This window comes from Dendroctonus ponderosae, unplaced genomic scaffold, assembly GCF_020466585.1.
Source record: "Dendroctonus ponderosae isolate FM_Combo_2020 unplaced genomic scaffold, Dpon_F_20191213v2 Dpon_F_20191213_1, whole genome shotgun sequence".
NCBI lineage: Eukaryota > Metazoa > Arthropoda > Insecta > Coleoptera > Curculionidae > Dendroctonus > Dendroctonus ponderosae.
In genome coordinates, this window is record NW_026017110.1 from 48,039,391 (window position 1) to 48,062,416 (window position 23,026).

Sequence of the window (23,026 nt, forward strand, 5' to 3'; positions counted from 1 at the left end):
TCCAACATGGAAACGCTACACTTCGCTGATTAACTAACTCGCATTCGCGGTACCCAACATTTGATGGACAGTCGACCGACTACCAGAAATTGCCGCTCTTCCGGTCAACTTTTTCTTGCGGTTCTTCAATTACGTTTCTGTTTATGTGTTCAAAGTGAAGTGATTTTTTGGATCGGTTTTCTGGTAAGTCAAAAAATATTCACAGCAAACCATTATAGAGTAAGCTAATTATTAATGGAAGACGCACGTTTTGGTGTCAAGGAAATTTAACATTATTTGCTGCGCTTTTCTATTTTAACGTTGATTTGGGGAAAAGTCTTATTAAATAAACACCAAAGTTCAACATTTTCAATAAAAAGTCCATAAGTTTGGACTAGTAATTATAAGGTGATCAAAATGATTCTCCTCGCTCATTCGAGTCCTAACTATACTAATAATCCTTTTCGTATTTGCTCTTAAAACGGTTTCTCGTCCGCTAAAACTTGACCGTTGAAAAATCTCAAGATTTATTAACTTTATGTATTAAAAATCCATATTTTTCTTGTTGTTGTTTGTTGAATGTTTACTTGCCTAAAAATGAGACTTAATTAAATAAATAACTGATGATTATTTTCCATTCAATTGTAAGAAATGTTAATTTGAGAAAATTGTACTTTTTCTTCTCAAACTAAGAAAAATTTATAGATTTCTAAAAACTTCTCAATTATTTTTTCTTTCCAGTAATTAAACTGTAAAATTAAAGTAAATGTGAAAGTTTTCATTTCAAAGATTATGTCCACCTGATATCCAAAATAGAAGTTTTTCATGTGATTTTTTCTTCCAAAATTGAGCGCACCCGAAGTATGAGGTTTCTTTCCCTTTCAGCCCTTTCTTCGAAAATGATTCTCTTTCTATGCGTCAATTATTTCTTCTTCACTCATTTTCGAATTTTTTCCTCAGATTCAGACCAGTTGTTGCTCAATGTCTAACTATTTCTTCGGAAATGGTTTTTCGGTCTGGGCGTCAATCATTTCTTCACTCATTTTTAAAAATTTGCCATAATTTATTCAACGTCTAATTATCTTTGAAGACATTTTTTTATATTTTTTCGAATGTGGAGCCCTTTTCTTCGGATAATTTTCGTTTTTCTTTCAAAATCAAGCAGCCGAGGTTTGACACTTTTTTGGAAAATTATTGTCCTTCGGATGCGTAAATTATTAGTTATTTCTTCACTAATCTTCGTTTCATCTGCGCCCGCTCACGAAACTCCTTCTAAATTTCTCTGATCTAAAAACTTTCTAAATTTCTTCACCCGTTTTCTCTATTAAAATCAAAACCAAAAAATAAAGGTTGTGCCGCCAGATTCGTCCTAACTTTGGAACTCGATAACTTTTGATTCCTACGAGCGATTTTATTGCGGTTTAAAGCGTTATCCAGTCCAGTTCTTGTCTTTCGGTGTAGGTTTTTGGACAAATTTAGCGCCTCAGGTACAATTTCTACAGGGTGGAGAACAAAACAATGCAAAATTCCTGAAAGTTTGGCATCCCCCCACTGGAACAAACTATCGATTTTTTCATTTCCACACCAAAAGCATAAGGATGGAGCGGATATTTCAAAGCAGTTTTGAAATTTTTCGTCGGTTGTTTTTCTTTACAGGGTGATCAAAAAATCAACTTTGTGGTCTTGTACTGTTAAAACGTTTTCTGGATCCAAGATGGAAGAGGAAACTCCATAAACGACTGAAAACCAGAAGTCAATATACAAGGTTGCATTACAAATTGCCCAGATCAAAACTGCCCTGTTTTTTATAAAGGTAATTTTTAAAGAATCAGTTCAATCATGCCCCCCTGTATATGGAATTTTTGCCTTAACTCGACTATGAAGTTTTCGCGTCAAGATGAGACGGAAATTTCAAAAATCGGTTCGAAAGCCCCAAGTTTTAGCGCCGAAAGGAAAAACCGATTATTTTTTGGACTACCCTGTAACTAAACGAGACGGGCGAAAAATTCAAACGTTTTGAAATATTAAGCTTATATTTTTGCTTTTGGTGTTAAAATTTAAAAAAACGGAGTTTTTTCAACTGAGAAGATGGCAATCATTCAGAGATTGTTTCAATTTCTCAAACTTTGCTTGACGAAGTGGACTTTTGCAAAAGCACCCACCGAGAGAAAAACAACTGGTTTAGATAAATCTTCAAACCGAAACAAAATCGCTTGCAGCAACCAGAAGTTATACAGTGCCAAAGTCAGGGCCAATTTGCCCGGGTAACTTTGATTTTGTTCAGCCGTTTATTTGCGAGCGCTCAATTACACAGAGAATGAATAAAATTAATTTTAATCATTAGCAGGATTATGTGTTAATTTTCGTGTTTTTTTGGATTTGCGGAGGTCAAGGTTTTCGAAAAAGAGTTATTTGGCCCCACAAGCGAAGGCAATAGATTTCTGGGTCGGGGAATAAGCAGTTCAACATTTGGCTTGACTCTAAATTAGTTAAATAATCCTGCTCATAGGAAGATTTTATTGAATCCCTTTCAGAAATTCACTTTTTAAATACCTTGGATGTCTGAAAATGAGTTGATATCATTTCCTGCCATCAGGTTTACTATGCTTCCGGTAGACTGTAGAACACCCCTATAGTTTGCCATTGACCTCATGTGCAGTCACTGTTTCAGTCCCGGCTACTGCTTACACCAATATTTAATTACCGTGGAATATAGCAAATACGGGTTTTGTTTGTTTTTGGTAAAAATAATTACCAAAATCTTCATGTTTCAAGAGTCAAACCAATGCAGAATCGCGGTCAGACAAATCTATTGCGTTATGTTTCGGATTACTTATTATTAAAACATTAAAAATATTGTTTTTGCCTGGATGAAATTTAATATACATAAGATCTGCACCAAGAGGTATCTGAGAAATTTCTCAAACGTGAGTAAAAGTTTGGTAGACCAAATTTCAAATTGCATCTGCCTCCGCCAAGACGTGATTTAATGTGATGTTTTACGTGCACTTGCTGTAAAATAGCGAACTTGTTAAATTTTTTAAGGCAAGCAGAACGAATGTGCACCGTGAAATCGTCCGGGATAATGAAGAAAACCGCATAGTGAATCGTTGAAAGTCATTTTCATAACAGCCAATTTGTAATTTGTATTAGAAATTCGGTGTTTCCGATTCGAATGCATAATTCAGTAGGAAACCACTAAACTGCGGCTAAACTGATTTGAGTATTTGGAGAAAAAATGCGGTACTTTTTGCCGATTTCTGTAACGATCTATTTATATTTGCAGTATCCAGTCCGTTCAATTTTATTAACTTGTTTTATGCTGCAGATGACAGGAGAAAGCCAATTAAGTATTAGATTTTATATGCAACAAACTTGATTGGGCAAGTGCGCGTTTCTAAAAAAAGACCCAATAAATAATCAACACTAAACAATTTTTCAGTTTTATCTCGATGGTGTCGGAATTAAAATAATTTATATATATACATACACCCATTCCAATGCATCAAATCGACTACACAAATTACTAGGTTTCACCAATAGTTGAGACAATTTTAATCGAAATTGAGGGCAACTGTTAACTGCATTTTAAACCGTTTCATGGAACAGATAGATGGATAGATAATCTAGTACTGATTGACAAATTATACCGGGTGTCCTAAAGCTAGGGCGAGATACAGACACTAAAATTTAGAAACTCTTCCATGCCATTTTCGACATGAAAGAGTGTGCAGAATCATGCTTTAAAAAAAAGCAGCTACTCAAAAACCGTTGCGGCTGTAAAGTTGCCTCTTAGAACATCAAATGAGGCAAACTGGGTTCTATTAGAGTCGCAAGTTTCATACGTGTAGAGTTTTTGGCTGATTTTTGGTAAATTTTCCAAAACAGGGCAAATGCAAATTTTTGAAAAAATGCCACTTTTTGTAGATCTGCAGGCCTTTGAATAAAAATTCATTGTTCAAAAACGCTTAGAGCTACAAAGTTTCCTCTTACAGCATAAGATAGACGACACGTCGCTCTATGTCTGTGCAAAGGTTGATAAATGCGAGAGTTCGGACTGATTTTTGGAAAATTTTCCAAAACAGGCCCTTAACATCTTTGATGCGCAGATATTTAGAAGGTGCAAGCCTCTGGACCATTGACAAAATCTCTAAAACCTTTGAGGATGGACAGCTGCTTTTCACCAATTATATATAGAAAACTTCGGTTTAAGTCTGACGGAAAAAATATTCTAGTGGCATTCATGGGCGATTTTCGACACACTTTAGAAAAATGGCACTTCAATATTTTTCCAGATCTGCAGGTCCTTGAAGCAAAATTCATTGCTCAAAAATGCGTAGAGCTACAAATTTGCCTCTTACAGCATCAGATAAACTACACTTCGCTCTATGTGAGTGGAAAGTTTGATAAATACAAGGTTTTTAACTGATTTTTGGTAAATTTTCCAAAACAGGCCTTTAACATCTTTGATGCGCAGATATTTAAAAGGTGCAAGCATCTGGACAATACACAATATCTCTGAAACCTTTGAGGATGGACACCTGTTTTTCACCAGTTGTATAGAGAAAACTTCGCTTTAAGTCTGGCCGAAAAATTATTCCAATGACATTCATGGGCAATTTTATGCACACTTTTGAAAAATGGCACTTCAACACTTTGCCAGATCTGCAGGCCTTTGAAGAAAAATGCATTGGTCAAAACCTGTTAGAACTGCAGAGTTGCCTCTCGCAGCATCAGATAAAGTGCACTTCGCTCTATGTGAGTGGAAAGTTTAATAAATGCAAGATTTTTAACTGATTTTTGGAAAATTTTCCAAAACAGGGCTTTAACATCTTTGATGCGCGGATATTTAAAAGGTGCAAGCCTCTGGATAATGCACAATATCTCTGAAACCTTTGAGCATGGACAGCTGTTTTTAACCAGTTGTATAGCGAAAACTGCGTTTTAAATCTGGCGGAAAAATTATTCCAGTGGGCATATGGGCGATTTTAGGCACAATTTTCAAAAATGGCTTTTCAATTGATTTGACATCGTTAAACTTGGTTGATTTTCCCCCATATTTTTTAAACGACCCAAAAATGTGAAATCTGCCTTCCACCAAATCAAGTTTTACTCAAAAAAGCACGTGATTGGTATATAACTTTTTTGTAGCGCTAATAATTACGTAGATAAATAAAATCCCCTATAAAAGTGTGCATATAACATAATGCAGATTTGCAAAAAAATGTTAAGCGATCATTTATGGATTTTAAAATTAGTTCTGGGAACTACCAGTTTAGCAATATTCAATGTTTCTTGATTGCGAGGGAAAAAATTGAAAAAAACTGCAATAAAACGACGTTGAAATCGTAAAAAGTGACCAGAAAACTTTTTGCGTGCCGTTCCTCAATCGGTTGTTGATTGTCAATAACCAATAGAAAGTTTTTTTTGCGATCTTGAGAATCTTAGGAAATAGTTCTTGCCTTTATACCGTTCAGAAAAAAAGCTTAAAATTGTTTGATTGCTTTAGCTTTTAAAGCGATTAATTTTTAATTCATTAATCAAGTACTACAAGTGACCATTGATTGGTATAGCGGGCGGGACTAAAATTGTTGTGAGGGGCTTTGGAAATTTTGAACAGAAGATGAAAAATTTAGTCAAAATCTTGAAAAAGAGGTTTGGATTTTAATTAATTCTGAGAAACTTAAGAAAAACATTGGGCAAGGAAACGACAACAAATTGAAAAATCTGTTAAAAGCTTTTACTGTTTATTTGCTTTGCATCTCTTGATGATATGGATTAATATCTTCTTCCAACGTTCAATTAGATGAAGATACAAGACCAAATTATTCGCTTGATCCGTGTGAAATATAGCTTGATTTTTGGATATTATTACATATACAAATAACGATTAGTACAGTTGTTCTATTCCAATCAAGGCATTTAAAAAAGTGATTTAAAGTTTAAAGGTTTACCAAAAAATGTATTTTACATTTTTAGTTTGAAGTTAAGTAAAAAACCAAATAACTGATGTTGTTATCCGAAATCTCCTGCAGATTAAACGAAAGCATTCTCACGCTGGAATGTGGCTAATTGCGGAAAGTGCGTGCTTCAAATAATTGCAGATACGCCGGTGTGAATTAACACGGCGCATAAATTTATTATTGGCAATGTTTATTAATATTGCATATTGCAGCAATTTCTCAAAAGTAGATAACAACCAATCGAGCTCAGAACGTTTATGATAAATCAGCCGGAACAGAAGTTCGATTTCTAACTGTGGATGATTGGTTTTTTGCGGATTTCTGTTAGTCGACAAGGTGATATGGAATTGGCTTAATTTCTCTTAAGAACCTTTTTTAAAGTTTAGTTTTGGAAAGTGGTTTTTATTTCAATTGCTTCGAATATTTCTCGGACGTTTTCCGGATGTGATTAACAAATGTGCCTTTCTTTCCTAAAAATAAATATACAAAGTACAAATTCAGATCATACTGAGAGTGAGAACGTGTGCTTGAAACAGGCAAAAATTGCATGAATTTATCTATTCTACTACAGGAATTAACCAATTTTTCTGTCTGTTTTGGAGAAACACTCACCTTGTTTGTTTTTTAATAATTATATGTAAGTCGAGTTGCAAGTTGCGGTTTCAACGCACCGATCGATTATATTAGATTTTACGGTAAATGATTATCGGTGGAAAGTGTAAGCAGGAATTTTTCCATCCATCTGAACAATAGAAAACCAATGAGAACTGGGACATGATTGAATTCTTGTGGGCCCATTCTGCTTAAAAATTGGAAAGGAATTCAGCATTGTTTCTATATCAGCCGCAATAACTGGGTGGAAACAATAATCCCGCTCAAAACTAATTAAAACTTTCTTCATTCAATTGAAACTTGTAGATCGATAATTTATTAACCCGGTAGATGCTTAAATGGATTCAAAGTATTTGTGTGGGTGGGAGGAAAAATCTTCGCAGACGAAGCAAAAAATAGTCCGTATCTAGCTTGAATTTGGGTAAACATTTTTTTAAATTATTTGTCGACGAGTCTCAAAAGTTGTATTCAATTAACAGGCAAAAATTGAGGAAACCACCGATTTGAGTGCAAGTTTCTTCATCAAATAGAGTGAAGTTTTCGCTTTTCAGAAAGGCAAGAACACTTCCGTATCCAGCATGAATTTGGCATAAACATTTCTTGAAACTAATTTGTCGGTAAGTCTCGAAAGAAAGACGAAGTTGTTTTAAATTAACAGGCAAAAATTGAGGAAACCACCGATTTGAGCGCCAGTCCCGTCATGAAATAGAGCGAGGTTTTCTCTTTTTAAGGAAGTCAAGAGCAGGTCCGTACCTAACTTCGCTTTTGAGTGAGCATTTTTTGAAAATTACTTATCAAAAAGTCTCGAACAGAAGACAAACTTGTGTTCAATTAAATGGCAAAAATTGAGGAAATCACCGATTTGAATGCAAGTTTCTTCATCAAATAGAGTGAAGTTTTCGCTTTTCAGAAAGGCAAGAGCAGATCCGCATCCAGCATGAATTTGAGGAAAACGTTTTTTGAAAATTATTTGCGGAGAGTCTCGAAAAAAGGACAAAGTTGTGCTCAATTAACAGGCAAAAATTGAGCAAACCACCGATTTGATTGCCAGTCTCTTCATGAAATAGGATGAGGAATTCCCTTTTTAAGGAAGTGAAGAGCAGCTCCGTATCTAACTTCGATTTTGAGCGAACATTTTTTGAAAATGTATTGTCAAAACGTCTCGAACAGAAGACAAACTTGTGTTCAATTAAATTGCAAAATTTGAGGAAATCACCGATTTCAGTGCAAGTTTCTTCATCAAATAGAGTGAGGTTTCCGCTTTTCAGAAAGGCAAGGTGAGCACCGTAGCTAGCTTGAATTGGAGGTAAAAATGTTTTGAAAATTATTTGTCGACGATTCTCAAAAGGACAAAGTTGTATTCAATTGACAGGCCAAAATTGAGGAAGCCACCGATTTCAGTGCAAGTTTCTTCATCAAATAGAGTGAGGTTTCCGCTTTTCAGAAAGGCAAGGTGAGCACCGTAGCTAGCTTGAATTGGAGGTAAAAATGTTTTGAAACTTATTTGTCGACGAGTCTCAAAAGGACAAAGTTGTATTCAATTAACAGGAAAAAATTGAGGAAGCCACCGATTTCAGTGCAAGTTTCTTCATCAAATAGAGTGACGTTTCCGCTTTTCAGAAAGGCAAGAGCAAGTCCGTATCTAGCTTGAATTTGGGGTAAAAATTGATTGAAAATTATTTGTCGGAGAGTCTCGATCGCAAGACAAAGTTGTATTCAAGAAAATGACAAAAATTGAGGAAAACACCGATTCGAATGCAAGATTATCTGTGAAATAAAGTGAGGTTTTTCTTTTCCAACAAAATCAAAAGCAGGTTCTTGCCTGGTTTCAGTGTTGAGTGCCAATTTTTTAAATAAATCTTGTCAGAACGTCTTGAAGCACAAACAGTCGCTTCAACTTAAAAAGTAGAAATAGAGGAAAATATGGAATCGAATGTACGTTTCTTTGTCTCTCATACACTAGCTTTAAAATCATACTTGGATCCGATAACAATAAATAAAACGTTGTCATTATTACTCACTTTAATGTAGATTATTATCCTCATTATTCAACTTTTGTTCTTGACATCTGTTGCGGTTTTATAAACATTATCGTAAGTAGAACACATCTAAATATCAAGCTGAAGAAATGATACGTTATGTCAGTTAACAACTGCCATCATTCGTATACTCTTAAGATGCATGTGGTCGTGTTTTTTCTCTCACAATGACCGTTCAAGTAGTTTCACTGCTGGTAATGGAGCAGAACGTGGAAGAAATTGAATTATAGTAATTCCACGTCTTTCATCTTATTGCATTCTTTCAATTTAAACTTTGATATGGAAATTTGTTGAGGGAAATCTTAGCGCTTGCAGGTAATAATAGGACAAAAGCACACAATGATTTTCATTGTATTAAAGTTTCCAAAGCTGAAAGCAGGACAGGGAAGGCTTAAAACAGATCAAATGGTTTCTTTCACAAAACAGCTTGCCAGGCTGATCATTTCGAAAATCATTTTTTTTTCAAGATTTTCATTTACATTTATGTTCATTTCCTGCCGATTTTTCCACTTATCCTAATCCACAGTTTGTTCGCAGTATGAAAACATCCTAACCGTTAAAGTGAAGCATCAGGTGACGAAATACTTATCTAATAGTATTAAGGTTCCCAAGCCATTCGCAGAAACATTCAAGTCGTGTTTTAATTGCATTACTTTAACTTGGTTATTTTTACGATTTCCTGTTGGACGGATTTCTCTCAGCATTCAAAGATTATGTAAAGCAACGTGAATAAGGCGAGAAAACGACAAGTTTTAGTCGGCGGGCAGTTTTTCGCTAAATATTGTCAATTTCCGCTTTGAAAGTAAAGAGAGGACATAAGAGGGCCAAGTTGCTATTAGTTCAACTGTAAATTCAGGTCGTTTTTCATAAAGTTGTTTAGTTTTGTCATTTTTTCATTCAAAAGGAAAATCGGTTGTTGATCGAAGCTCGGAAAATCGGGTAAATGCTTTTACGCAAAAGAGTTTGTTACTAATTTTCTAGAAACCGTTATATGGAACTTTCAAAAAATGCTATCAAAGAAAAACTACAACCCGGGTTGCCATCTACTTCTACACGTTAAATTACCGTCCGGATCCAGACTGTGGAATTCTCTAAAATCCCGCCATTTAATGGCTTAAATTTAGAAGAACGGCTCCAAGCCTGGTTATAATCTTGGTCTGGACCCTTGCAGCCTCTTCAGGCGCTAGCTGCTAGAGCATTATAAAGTTATAAATAAGAATCACTTACCCTTAGGCTCTTCAGTCTGGATTCTGGGGTATTATTAGCTGTCAAGACAGCTAAAGTTGAAATTTACACAGAAAACAATACTGGCTTTGCTGGGAAAATAATTAAAGTTGTGTTCGCAGTAGAACACTCCTAATGTGCATATGAAAACTGTCCACTGTTTTACACACGAAAAAACATATAATTTGCAATTCTAAGCACTGGGAGTGCATGAACTGTTCAATTTAGGGCGAAATTCTCAGCATAAAAACGCCAATAATTGATCTTGTGAAACTGAAGTTCACAGAAAAATTACACTGATTGTACATTTAGACTGTACAAGTTCATATGAAAACAGTCTGTCATTGAAAGCCTCGAGTTAACTTATAAAATCTGAGTTTTGCAAGAACAAAATTTGCAAACCCGCTCCAGAACCCAGAAAATCCCTCGTCGTTCCGCGTCGAATAAATATTAAATGCAACAATATAACAAAATACAACAATATGGGACTAAAAGCTCTACATTTGCATGGCAACCAGGGGCAAAGTAATGCCAAATTTACCGAAAGCTGCTTCGTGCCACCTGGAAAGAAAAAAACAATCTGTTTCGTACAGCAGGAAATCTGTTCAAAGCCAGAAAAATTGGAAATCGGAAATGCAAAGAATGAAAATGTGAAAATCTTTCAACTTCACTTGCTTTTCGGAAAGCTGAACTCAGTTCAAGCTGAAAGATTTATGGATTAGAAATTGTTCTTACTAACCTTCTGCAAGCTGGCGCCCTATCCTCCATTTTCCACCCCTTAACCTTCAAGAAGTTAACACTACGCCTTCATACTACACACAATGAAAATCCACTCCCAATGAAAAAAACTTTAATCCTGCAGTTAACAAGTTGTATAAACTACCGCAGTTCCCTTAAGGGCCACACTGATTCCACATTTCCCATCTAAGGGCGCGATTTACAGGACACGAAGGACTGGCGACTGATTTCGTCCATTGCCTGTAATCAACTGAATATCACAATTTATGAAAAAAACTCATGGGATATATTATATTTACAGGACCAACTTACAATCGTTTGCTCGATAGCCCTTTAGTTTTTCAGATTCAGTTCTTTAGATTTCAGTTTGATTATTGTCGACTGTTTGTACAAAGTGCGTATTCGCACGGCAATATTTTCAAAGACAATTTTCAGATTTGAAAACACCCAAAGTTAAACAAATCGCGACGATGGGGCGCATTAGACTTTTTATTCTAAATTAAATGCTACCAATCGAATCAATTGTTTTATTCAATTTTCATGAAATTTTGGGATGAAAGCCAGAAATGCCAGACTCACATTCAGGACAAGCCAGAATTTATGAATGCTTCTTTGCTGAGTTTGACAAGATTTTTCCGTTTAGTTCCCACTTGTTTTGCATGAAAATTGTAACTTTTGAGGCTGGAAAGTCTGCTTAAATGGCAATTCCAGATTCAAACCGGGCCATGATTTGTGACTGCTTCCCTTTGCCTGCTGCGTTGAAGCGACGGAGAAACACTGGATTTTGCCACGATCTCACCCTTGACTCTCTTGCTACATTTCTATTAAAATGCGGAGTTTTGCTTGATATATTGTCTTTACCCCAAATTACTTTACCCCAAATTACACTTTTTGAGGGCCAATTTAATGCATTTCTACTGGCATCAGTTTAAAGTTTTGACGAGCACCATCTAGAAACTAACCACTAATAAAATGCGTAAGTTGCCCTTGTAATTTTTCTCTAGATCTATTTTTCGAATTGTTATTGTTCCACATAAGAAGTTTTAATTGACGCTAATAAAAAATAGTCAACTAATAATTGGATTAATTAACTTAGAGTCCAGTTAAGAAACTGTGCTGTGCGTTAACGGTTACTGGAGTATTGCAACGACATAAAGAAGATATTATTTAAATTTTTGATCTCCATGGTCAGTATTCTGGTCAATGTCCGTATTAGAACGGTTCCACTGGTTACACTTCGCAGCTCGTAACGGAAAAACTAGCTGGAACAAGTGTATTCTCGCACTATTTAGCTATTTAAATTTTTTATAAATGGATCTTCAGGGAAAATCTGGATGAGATGGAATCTGGCTGTTTGTGTATGTTTATACGGATAAAAAATTAATATCCGATATGTAGATGACATTGCAGCATGAAAAGCTGCAAAATTTTGAAAATCTCAATAACGAAAGCAGCTATAGAATACAAACAGATAGATAAAAATACTAGAAAAATAGAATTGATAGTAGTAAGTTCTATAGAGCTTGACAATTCGTGGTCATCATGAAAAATCAGAAAACTTCGGGATTTTACTTGAATTTTGTCCGGATGGCGCTAAATGCTTGTACTTTCAGTCTGTAAAATATCAAGAATTTACCACTTTTCAAACATTTTTCAATTTTCTAAACGTGAGAGTCAAAATGTCTTTATGTGCTTATTTTGCAAGTTCATAGTTGCATATCCAGACTCTACTGCATTTAGTATAAAGTGGGCAATTTTCTATACGTGCAGATGCAGATGTCTGAACGCTGATTTTGCAAGTTTATCCTCGGTAGTCTCAGAAAATAATGAAGTGCTCAGATTTTGTTTAAATTTTGTCTGTGTGTAGCTAGATCCATCTGCTCCTCGTGCTTAAAATGTGAAAATTCTAGCGCTTTAAATCTCAAGTGGAGAATTTTTTTAAGCGTGAGTGTGCAAATGTCTATCGTACGTATCAGGAGACTATCAAAAATCGGAAAGTTTTCAAATATTGCTCAAATTATGTTCCCATAGAGCACAATTGATTTGCTTTTCGGCTTTAAACTTGAAATTCTAGCGCTTTTAGTCTGAAGTGGGAAATTTGTTAATCGTGAGGGCGTAAACATATTCGCTCTTATTTTTCAAATTCTTCCTTAAGCAGCTCGGCAAAATCCAAAAGTGTTCGAATTTCACTAAAATTTCATTTCTCCAACGCCAAATCTTTCTCATTTTTTCATTTAAAATATCCAGATTCTACTGCATTCTGCATAAAGTAGGCAATTTTCTAAGCATAAAGATGCAGAGGCCTAAGCTCTTATTTTGCAAAATCGAACTCGAGCTGCTCTGAAAAATTAGAAAGAACTCAGATTTTACTCGAATTCCGGCAGGATGAAGGTGAATGCTCGTGCTTTCAGCATTTAAAATATAAAGAGTGTGCTGCTTTTAATCTGTTTTTTAATAAGTGAGCGATTTTATAAACCTGAATGTGTTGGTCTCTACTAGGCATATTTTGTTCATACCCGGGCGGCTCTCAACAATCGGAAAGTGCTCCAATATTGCTCAAATTTTGTTCTTGTGGGGCACAAATCTTCTACTTTTCGCCTCAAAATTATTAAAATTCTAGCGCTTTTAGTTTGAAGTGGATTATTTTTTAAACGTGGGTGCCTAAATGTATTTCGTTCTTATTTTGCAAGTTTTTACTTAGGCAGCCGTGAAAAATCAGAAAGTGTTCAGATTTTACTGAAATTTCGTTCCTCTAAAGCTAAATGCTTCGGTTTCTTGTATTCAGCTAATGAAGACTCTTGCCTATTTAGTGTAAAGAGCGCAATTTTCTAAACATGAAGATGCAGATGTCTACCGCGTTTGTTTCTTATTTGAAAGTCCTGGGATTTAACTAAAATTTCGTCTGGGTGGAGCTGAATACTTAGACTTTTAGCTTTTCAAATACTGAGAGTTTTATGCTTTTTATCTGAAGTGAGAAATTTTCTACAAGTGAATGTGAAGACGTTTATCGCGCTTATTTTGCTAGAGAAATCTAGTGGCTCTAAAAACGCGGAAAGTGCACGAATTTTATTAAAACATTTTTCACATGGAGTTAAATACTTCCCCAATTTCCCTACTGCAAATATTCAAAAGCTGCTGTTTTCAGTATGAATTGGGCAATTTTCTAAACCTGAGTGTGTAGATTTTGAACGCGTTTATTTCGCAAATTTATACTCGGCAGGCTCTGAAAAATTAATAAGTGTGCAAATTTTGTTCAAATTACGTTCGTATACACCTGAGTACCTCTCCTTTTTGCCTTAATAATATGAAAAGTCCACAGCTTTAAATTGGAAGTGCAGAATTTTTCAAACGTGCGTATGCAAAAGTTTACCGTGCTTATGTTGCAAGTTCACACTTGGGCGGCTGTGAAAAATCCGAAAGTACCGGAATTTTTCCAAAATTTCGTTTAGAAAGAGCTGACTGTCTTTGGTTTTCGCCTCAAAAATATCAATTGTCTACTTTTTGTGACTCAAAGTGGGCGATTTTTCGAAATTTTCTCTGTAGCCCTCCATTACACTAATTTCGCACACTCATACTCATACTCAGATGGCTCTGAAAAGTTAGAAAGTAGTGTGAGTTTATTAGAATTTTTCTTGTATAGAGCTGAATGCTTCATCTTTTCGAATTTAAAATATTTTTAAATATGAAGAGTCTACCGCACTCAATCAAACAGAATTTGAAAATTCTCCCCTGCCCGTTTTTCGCAAAACTCTGTGTGCAAATGTCTCGCGTGTTTATTTTCATTTGAGAGGCTGAAAAATTCGTAAGTGCTCGGATGTTTCTAAAATTTAGTTTGCGTAGAGCCGAATGTTTTTGCTTTCTGTACTCAAAATTTACGGTATCTACCAATTGGGGCTTGGAGTGGGCAATTTTCTATTTTTTTCTGTGTAAGTCTCTACTGCGCTGATTTAGCAAGCGCGCACTCAGATGGCTCCGAAAAATCAGAAGGTGCTCGGATTTTGCTAAGATTTTCAGTCTGAAGTGGACAATTTTCTAAAGCGGAATGTATAATTTTGCGACTCCAATCAAATTTATCAAAAAAGACCGCGTTGCTTTCCAATTTTCCGTCTTAAAATTAAAGCACAAGCAGGAAACATTAACATTTTTTATTTGCAGATCAATGCGTGACCGTTAGAAATGGTACTAAAAGTCGCAGACAACGAAGCTTCAATAAAAATAAAAAACACCCAAAGGACGTTTAGTGGGTTTTCCATCAAAGTGAAATTTAAAACGATGCCAAATCTTCAGTTGACTAAAGCAAATCTCCTTATATTAATATTAATACCGTTGTTTAGTGTAATTAGTGTGGTGGAATGCAATAGACCGCCGCGATTCCTGATTGATGGCCAAACCGAAATCGTTTTACGACTGAAGGAAGGAAACGAAACCCAAATTGGTAAGTCAGAACAGAAGCTCGTCCAATTAAGCGAGTTGAAAATGTGGTTTGTGTGTCCAACGTGGATGAGTACCACATTGAAACAGTTCACCGGGTTCTACCGTTTTTGGCCCAGAAACGCTTCAAATGCCGTAATTTGCAATGGCTTTTACACAGTCGAGATTTGAATTGACGAAAAAAACCTGGCGGTGAAATGAAAGTGAAACAAATAAGTTTCTCGTGATGTTCTACTAAAGCAATCATTATTTCAATTAGCAAACTTTTCTGGCGTTTTCCAACAGTGCTGAGGTGGATATTGTTGGGGGATTGGACAAGAAATCGATTATTTGCAGCTTTCTTTGTAATCTATCGGCAAATTTGCAAAGGAAAATTGAATTACTGAATCTACCCTGCTTGATAGCTGAAGCCCTGTTAAGATTATTTATGTTAAGGTACTCTGCTTTACAAACTAAGAGCCTACGATGCAGATGGAGACCGACTTACTTTCGGCGTAAAACCAACTGCAGATAGCGATGTTATAATAATCGACAGCACATCGAACAACGAAGCCAACGTCTATTTGAATAAACTCCTCGATAGGGAGGTGGGCCATCCTCACCTTGTCATGCAAATCGCCATTCTTCGCATGCTTTCATTTGCAGGAACAAGACGAATATCCGCTGGTTCTAACATTAACCGATGGCCACTTGGGCCCGGGAAACTACGTTACGCAAAGTTTACTCATCCTGGTCGAGGATGTTAATGATAATATTCCGGTATTCAGGAGTCATCCCAGCTCGCTATCGATTCGCGAAGACGCCCCCCCAGGTACTAGAGGGATTGAGACTCCATATGAAATGCCGGCATGTAAAATTTCAGGAGTGATCGCTAAACTGGAAGCCACCGATGCGGATGAAGGCCCTTATGGACAAGTGATTTATCAGCCGGCTCCGGATGTGGACAAAAGCTTGTTCAGTGTTAGTACCGTTGGAGACAAGGCCATTGTGAAACTTATAGGTATGGAAATTTAACGGTTATGTCCAGCTCATTTTAGCTACTCTTCCGCCGCTCCTAACTGGTGTTAACGACCAAAAAACAAAAAACCCGATTTTAGGAAGTTTGGACTATGAAAGGCAAACTGTGCATCAAGTGAAAGTTCTGGCAGTCGATCGCGCCAAAGAGGGACGAGTAAATACAGGAACTGCAGTGATTTTGGTGAAGGTGCTCGATGTTGAGGACCGGCCTCCGGAATTCGTCCGGGTGGTGCCAATTTCGCGGATTGCTGAGAACAGTCCTATTGGGTCCACAGTGCTACAAGGTGGGTATATTGAAAATATCTAGTTTTTGAACATCTAGGTAAAGCCCATTTTAGAAATAATATTTACAAGCCACTGGTACTGTAGAGACTTTTTCGCCCCAGAGCGAGTGCTGTAGACGAATGTTTCAGTCCAAGCATCTGTGTGGATTCATGCTCTCGTTCTTATTCATCTTTGTCTGGAAATATTTCGCAAGCCATTTCCATAATAAACTGTGCTCTGCTGGCTTTTGTAAGTTTGTCTGGACTCCCTATCGTCTCTTTGCCATTTCAAGACGCTCCTCAACATTACTAACTGAAGTCTTGATTTTTCCTGATTTTCTCTTGAATTTTTTTCCATTTTCCTTCTACTCCTACTCGTCTTTGTTCAAATGGTTCTTTTTGGTTCCTTGGCATTTTTCGCTCCTTTTTCTTGTACTGCCAAATCCACCTTCATTCTTTACAATGTTGCTTCTAGTTCTTCCTCAACCACTGGAAATTTAGTCATCTCATCCCTTTCAACTTTCTTCTGTTCCAATTTATATACTTGCACCGTCCATTCCTTCTTCACTTGTATGCGTTTGACGACCTCCAGCTGAACAGTCCAAGGAACCAAATGCTCCTCAGGCTTTCCTTTCAATTATGTCCTAGTTCCTCCAACTTCTAGGCATCATGCTCGCCTTCTCGTTCTCTTGCTTTCTTCCCAGGTACTTTCAAGTTTCTTGCAGACCTTCAGTTCTCTTTAAGCACCGAAACCTGCTTCTTCTGCGAACTAAACAACTGAAGAACGAACGATTGAAACTGAAATACTGAAATAATCTTGTTCTGTTCCAGTGATTGCCATAGACGGAGATCGGGACATAAACAACAGAATCCAATACTCGCTCACCACAAATAATATTGAGCATGCAAGGGATATTTTCAGGATTGAAAAGGATACCGGGAAAGTGGTCACTGCTGCACTTTTGGACCGCGAAGCCCTGCCACTGGGTTCCAGCTCGTATATTCTGCAAATAACCGTAGGAGAAGGAAAATTGAAAATTATTTTCCAGCTTTTATTGGATTTTGCATTGTAGGCGACGGAAGTTGGAGGGCGAGAGCGACCGCCACCTTACGCCACAACTGAAGTGACCGTGATGATATCAGATGTTAACGATGAAACCCCAATGTTTAAAAGCAACGTTTACGAATGCGAAATTGCGGAAAATGCCCCGAAAAACACTCCTTTGATGTTTACAGGAAATTCTTTGCCAGAAGTTTTCGACTACGACCAGGTGAGCGTCGGCCCAAGAAAATCATTGGAAGAACTAATGCCAAAAACGTTCAGTGAATTCCTGTAATTGAGAATTTATAAATAGTTCAAAACCGTTTGCTTACTGCGGTTTTAATAACAAGTTTGTTTCAAATTATAATTGGACATAAAGGAAAATGGGTGTCTTTCCCCAATTGCAGGTTTTCCTTGAAACACTCCTAATTTCTAATACAACAACAATACAATACCGCAACTAGAAATTTTTACAGGCCTTAAAAGATTCTTGGAGCTCTATATGCTGACAATATCATTAAAATCGAACTAAATTCTGATTCAGGCGCGCTTTGTAAATGTTGATAAAAAAAATCAGAAGTTTTGCTCAACTGTAAGCTCAACTTTAAAAATTTGTAACTTTTAACAAAACCAAAACTGCAAATCGAAAGTTTCACATTCCATAGACGAAACTTCGATCTGAGCACTTCGCTCTAAATTCTGATTTTTGTACGCTTTGTAGATGTTGATGTGCATACAAAGGTTTTGCCTAACTGTAACCTCTATTTGTACTTTCTCCACTGTACTTTCAACTTTCCTAAGTTCTGATCGAGAGCAAACCACAACTAGAAATTTTTACAGTTTATTCTGATTCATACGCGCTTTGTAGATCTTGATGGAGAAACAGAGGTTTTACCCAACTGTAAGCTCAACTTTAAAAACTCGTAACTTTTAACAAAACCAAAATTGCGAATCAAAAGTTTCATATTCCATAGTTGAAGCTTCAGTCTGAGCATTCACAGAATTTCATTTCAATGGCTCTAAATTTTGACTTTTACACGCCTAGTAGATGTTGATGTGAAAACAAAGGTTTTACCCAACTGTAACCTCTACTTTAAAAATTAGTAACTTCTAACAAAAAGGAACCTTCAGCACGAAAGCTTCATATTCTGTATAAGAAACTTCAATCTGAGTGCTCAGATAATTTTATTTGAATCGCTCTAAATTCGGATTTTTGCACGCTTTGTAGATGTTGACGTAGAAATGGGTATTTTTTCCCCAATTGCAGGCTCTACTTTCAACATTCCTAAGTTCTAATCCAGAGCAAACAACAACTATAAATTTTTAGAGTCCATAAAAGATTCTTGAAGCTCAATACGCTGACAATTTCATCGAACATTCGACATTGAATCGAACTAAATTTTGATTCATGCGCGCTTTTTAGATGTTGATGAAAAAACAGAGGCTTTGCCCAACTGTAAGCTCAAATTTAAAAATTCGTAATTTTTAACAAAACGAAAACTGCAGATCGAAAATTTTACATTCCACAGACGAAACTTGAATTTGATCACAGATAATTTCATTTGAATGGATCTAAATTCTGATTTTTGCGCGCTTTAGATGTTGATGTGAATATGGATGTATTTTTCCCAAGTTGCCCCAACCGCAATCGTTCAAATATGAATGTTTCAGGGGATAAACGGCACATTTCAATTGTACGTTAAAAACGGGAATGAAATCTTCGACTTGACCCCTAAAAGAGCCACCAACGAAGCAACTTTTGCTATTAAGGTGAAAAATAGCACCATCCTGGACTTTGAAAGAGTGAACGTGATCAACTTCACCATCGTAGCAAAAGAGGTAAGTGAGTTTTGTCCAAAACTTTTAAATGGTTTGAAACCCAGAAACATGGAACGCATGCAATTGATGCAGCGACACAAGCAAAACAATGTGGTAGCAGTTAATTAATCTGGCAGAAACAGTCGACAAAAATTCTCCATCATCTCTGCCATTTTTTAAAACTTTTTTAAAAACTCTAGAGTTTTCAGGTGGTTAAACTTAATCCAAAATTCAGCGAGGTGCCGGTAATAGTTAGAATCCTGGATCGGAACGATAACTATCCGGAATTCACCAAAAGCGCCTATGAAGTGTGGGTTCCGGAAAATTGCGATATTGGCACCACTGTGGCTTGGGTTCAAGCTCTGGATGACGATTCAGGAGTGTATGGAACCATGGGAGTCAGATACACGAATATTGGTGGAAGCATTGGAAATTTGTACGTTTTTTTTACTTTCTCTTTGTGTGCATTGTAAAATTTTGAAAAACTCCAGACTCAACATTCATCCAGTTTCTGGAATAATCACGGTGAAAACTGCCGGCGGTCCTTCATGGGACAGAGAGCAAGTGTCCAGACATTTTCTAACAGTGGAAGCAAGAGATGATTTGGGAAACGGAAATCGAAATTCCGTCCAACTGACCATCAATCTGGAGGACGTGAACGATAACAGTCCGATTTTCACTCAGAGCAAATACGAAGCGCGCCTATTGGAGAATCAGGACAATTTTGAAAGTGTGCTCAAAGTCGAGGCACGAGACGCAGATTTAAATGGTTGGCTGCTGATCTGAGACGCTTTCCCTATTAAACATCGATGTTAATTTCAGGGACGAAAAACAGTGAAATCGAATATTTTCTAGTCGGGGAGCTGCACCAGAACTTTAGCATGGAGCCGGCCACTGGCCTCATCAGGCCCAAACATCCCATCGACTTTGAATACATTGAGGGCTCTGAAGAGGAGAACGTGAGGATTTTGTACTTAACTGTAAGGGCACGCGACATGGGAAGTCCAAGTTTATTCAGGTCTGCAAACATTCACTCACAGAAAAAGGGTGGTTTTTTATAGTTTTTTCCTTATCCTAGTGAAGTGCCGCTACTTGTCTACGTGGAAGATGTTAATGATTGTCCTCCCATTTTCAAGCACATGTTTTACAATGCAACTATTGCGGAAGATGTCGAAGGTGCCACCCCAGTGGTTCAAGTAAGCTTTTTAGCAATATTTGTGTCCCATTTGCGCGTACTCTCATTGCTTCTGTGCAAAATTGGGCAAGGAAAGAGGGTTGTCACGCTTTAACTTTTCTGCACTCTGATTTGATCGAGTATTAATTCCAGATTCGTAATTTACAATCGCGATTTGTTCAAGTTGTTTTCTTTTTTTTGTAGCTCAAGGTTTATTTCAGTCTTTCAGTTCTTCATTTCTTTTCAACTTTCTTCATTAATTTACTGTTGATTTTTTAGACATTAAAATTAGAACAATCGAAAATTATTTTTAATTTTTGGAATGTTAAATTTATTTGTATACTTGCTCTTTCATATTTTTTCACTTGATTTATTCGATAATTATTTTTTACTTTAAAAAGAAGCGTAGTACGAAAAAATTTCAAGAAGCTTTTTCTGTTCCAAATTGATCAAAAAGTTGGAAACGTATTTTTGCTAAACGAAAAATTAGTTGCAAATATTTTTTTTTACTTAAAAATATATCATGCATATTAATGTCTTGAGCGTTTGGCCACTCGACTACTGCACTGACTCGACTTTGATTTTTTTACTCCAGAACAAGGAGTCGCACGAAAAAATCTCAAGAGGGTTTTTCTCTTCCAAATTGATCAACAAGTTCGAAACGTATTTTTGCTAAACGAAAAATATCTTGCAAATATTTTTTTTTACTAAAAAGTATCTCATGCATATTAATGGGTTGAGCGCTTGACCACTCGACTACTGCACTGACTCGACTTTTATTTTTTTACTCCAGAACGAGGAGTCGCATGAAAAAGTCTCAAGAGGGTTTTTCTCTTCCAAATTAATCAACAAGTTCGAAACGTATTTTTGCTAAACGAAAAATTAGTTACGTATATTTTTTTAACTTAAAAGTATCTCAAGCATATTAATGTTTTGAACGCTTGGCCACTCGACTACTGCACTGAATCGACTTTTATTTTTTCACTCTAAAGCAAGGTGTTGCACGAAAAAACTCAAGAAGATTTTCCTCGTCCAAATTGATCAGAAAGTTCTAAACGTATTTTTGCTAAACCAACAATTTTTTGCAAATATTTTTTTTCTTAAAAGTATCTCATCCATATTAATGGGTTGAGTTAAACGCTTGGCCACTCGACAACTGCACTGAATCGACCTTCATTTTTTTACTCCAGAACGCACAGCCGCACCAAAAAATCTCAAGAGTTTTTCTCTTCCACATTGATTTTTTCCCAAAAATTTTCGTTAAACAAATTTTTTAGTTTTTAAAAATCAACTGCTTATTATTCACTCGTTTTTTATTTGAAACTGTCCGGTTTGTATTAATATGTTTCGAGCATCTTGGCAGCTCCAACACCCGTTTATCTTCTTCGCCTTCTTCTGTTGCACCTTTGGTCCTAAAATTACACGTTGTTTATTGCTTAGCGGTGTTTAGTCTGTTAATTTGGGGACGAACGTTGGCTTGATGTTAATCTCTTGAGTCTTTACTCTTTAAATTAACTTCAAACTTACAAATGCATTGGGAATTTAAATAAAATCGTCCATCCTGGCATGGTTTGGCGGGAACTTTTTTGTTCTTCGAGCTCTAATTCTGACCCTCAAAAAGTGAGCAGAGAAAAACTAAATGTTTAACTTCTCAGGTTGAGGCTTTCGATTTGGATGGTTCTTCTCCGAACAATCGCATAGTCTACAGAATCCAGCAGGGTGCATTTGACAAGTTTATTATTGATTCTGAAACAGGTAAACACATTTTTGAAGAATATCAAGTTTGTTAGCCGAATTGCCTGATCGTTATAAATTTTAGTTTCCACATCACAGGTTTAAGCACTCTAAATAATTATTTTTCTAGGTGTGATCTCAACAGCCTACGGGGCTAATTTGGATCCGGACTTAACAAAGCCCAGAAAAATGGTTTATCCACTGAAAGTGTTGGCTTTAGACGGAGGCCAGGGCGAGAACCAACTGGCTGCTGCTGTAACAGTGGAAATTTCGATTCAGGATGTTAATAATAAAAATCCCGAAATTCTCGAGCTGGATGAACTTCGGGTTCCTGAAAACACCCCGGTAATTGGATCGCTTCAAATAAAATCAATCAACTTTCATGATGGGTTACAGGTTGGGACCGTTATAGCGAAAATAACTGCCCGAGACCTGGATGAATCTGCCAACTTAACTTACTTCATAGACAAAGAACATTGCCAGGCAATAGACGAAAGGGGCATTCGAGTGAAAAACGAACCAATCAAATGCTTCAGTTACTTTACTCTGGACCCTTCTGCTGGCAGTTTGAGTGTGGCCAGAAACATAGATCGGGAGGAAATTGAGCAGTTTTCTCTTCGGGTGGTTGTGAGGGATTTAAACGCCGAAACCGATCACATCCAGGAAGACGCTTCGACGTTAAAAATCAAAATAGACGACTTGAACGATAATAGCCCTAAATTCACGGAGCCTTTCTACAAGTTTCTAGTCAATGAAAACAGCAAAAACGGGGTTTTAATTGGCACAATTAAGGCCAATGATGCCGATGCGAATAAATCAGTCACCTACGTGTTGGACAAAAGGCAGCATTATGGAAACTTGGTTTTTCTCGATGGAAATACGGGCGAAATTGTGGTGGGAAGTAAGCTCGATAGAGAAGCAACTGAATGGATCAATTTCACGGTGAGTTTAGTGGATTTTAGTTGATACGTTGACACGATTGGCTTACCTTT

The 23,026-nt window shown here is 36.6% G+C and overlaps 1 protein-coding gene across 1 annotated transcript in view; it reads left to right on the forward strand.

Moving 5' to 3' along the window:
• Positions 1-23,026, forward strand: part of LOC109536593 (cadherin-23) — a 33,532-nt gene continuing 10,506 nt past the window's right edge. The window contains exons 1-16 of the mRNA XM_019902879.2: positions 1-183; positions 14,711-14,990; positions 15,422-15,573; positions 15,632-15,797; positions 15,849-15,986; positions 16,084-16,287; positions 17,098-17,282; positions 17,340-17,537; positions 18,980-19,147; positions 19,336-19,562; positions 19,618-19,895; positions 19,949-20,144; positions 20,205-20,322; positions 21,956-22,055; positions 22,165-22,379; positions 22,431-22,976. Of these exons, the coding sequence (XP_019758438.2) occupies positions 14,732-14,990; positions 15,422-15,573; positions 15,632-15,797; positions 15,849-15,986; positions 16,084-16,287; positions 17,098-17,282; positions 17,340-17,537; positions 18,980-19,147; positions 19,336-19,562; positions 19,618-19,895; positions 19,949-20,144; positions 20,205-20,322; positions 21,956-22,055; positions 22,165-22,379; positions 22,431-22,976 (3,150 nt within the window). The 5' untranslated portion in view covers positions 1-183; positions 14,711-14,731. The remainder of the gene's footprint in view (positions 184-14,710; positions 14,991-15,421; positions 15,574-15,631; positions 15,798-15,848; positions 15,987-16,083; positions 16,288-17,097; positions 17,283-17,339; positions 17,538-18,979; positions 19,148-19,335; positions 19,563-19,617; positions 19,896-19,948; positions 20,145-20,204; positions 20,323-21,955; positions 22,056-22,164; positions 22,380-22,430; positions 22,977-23,026) is intronic.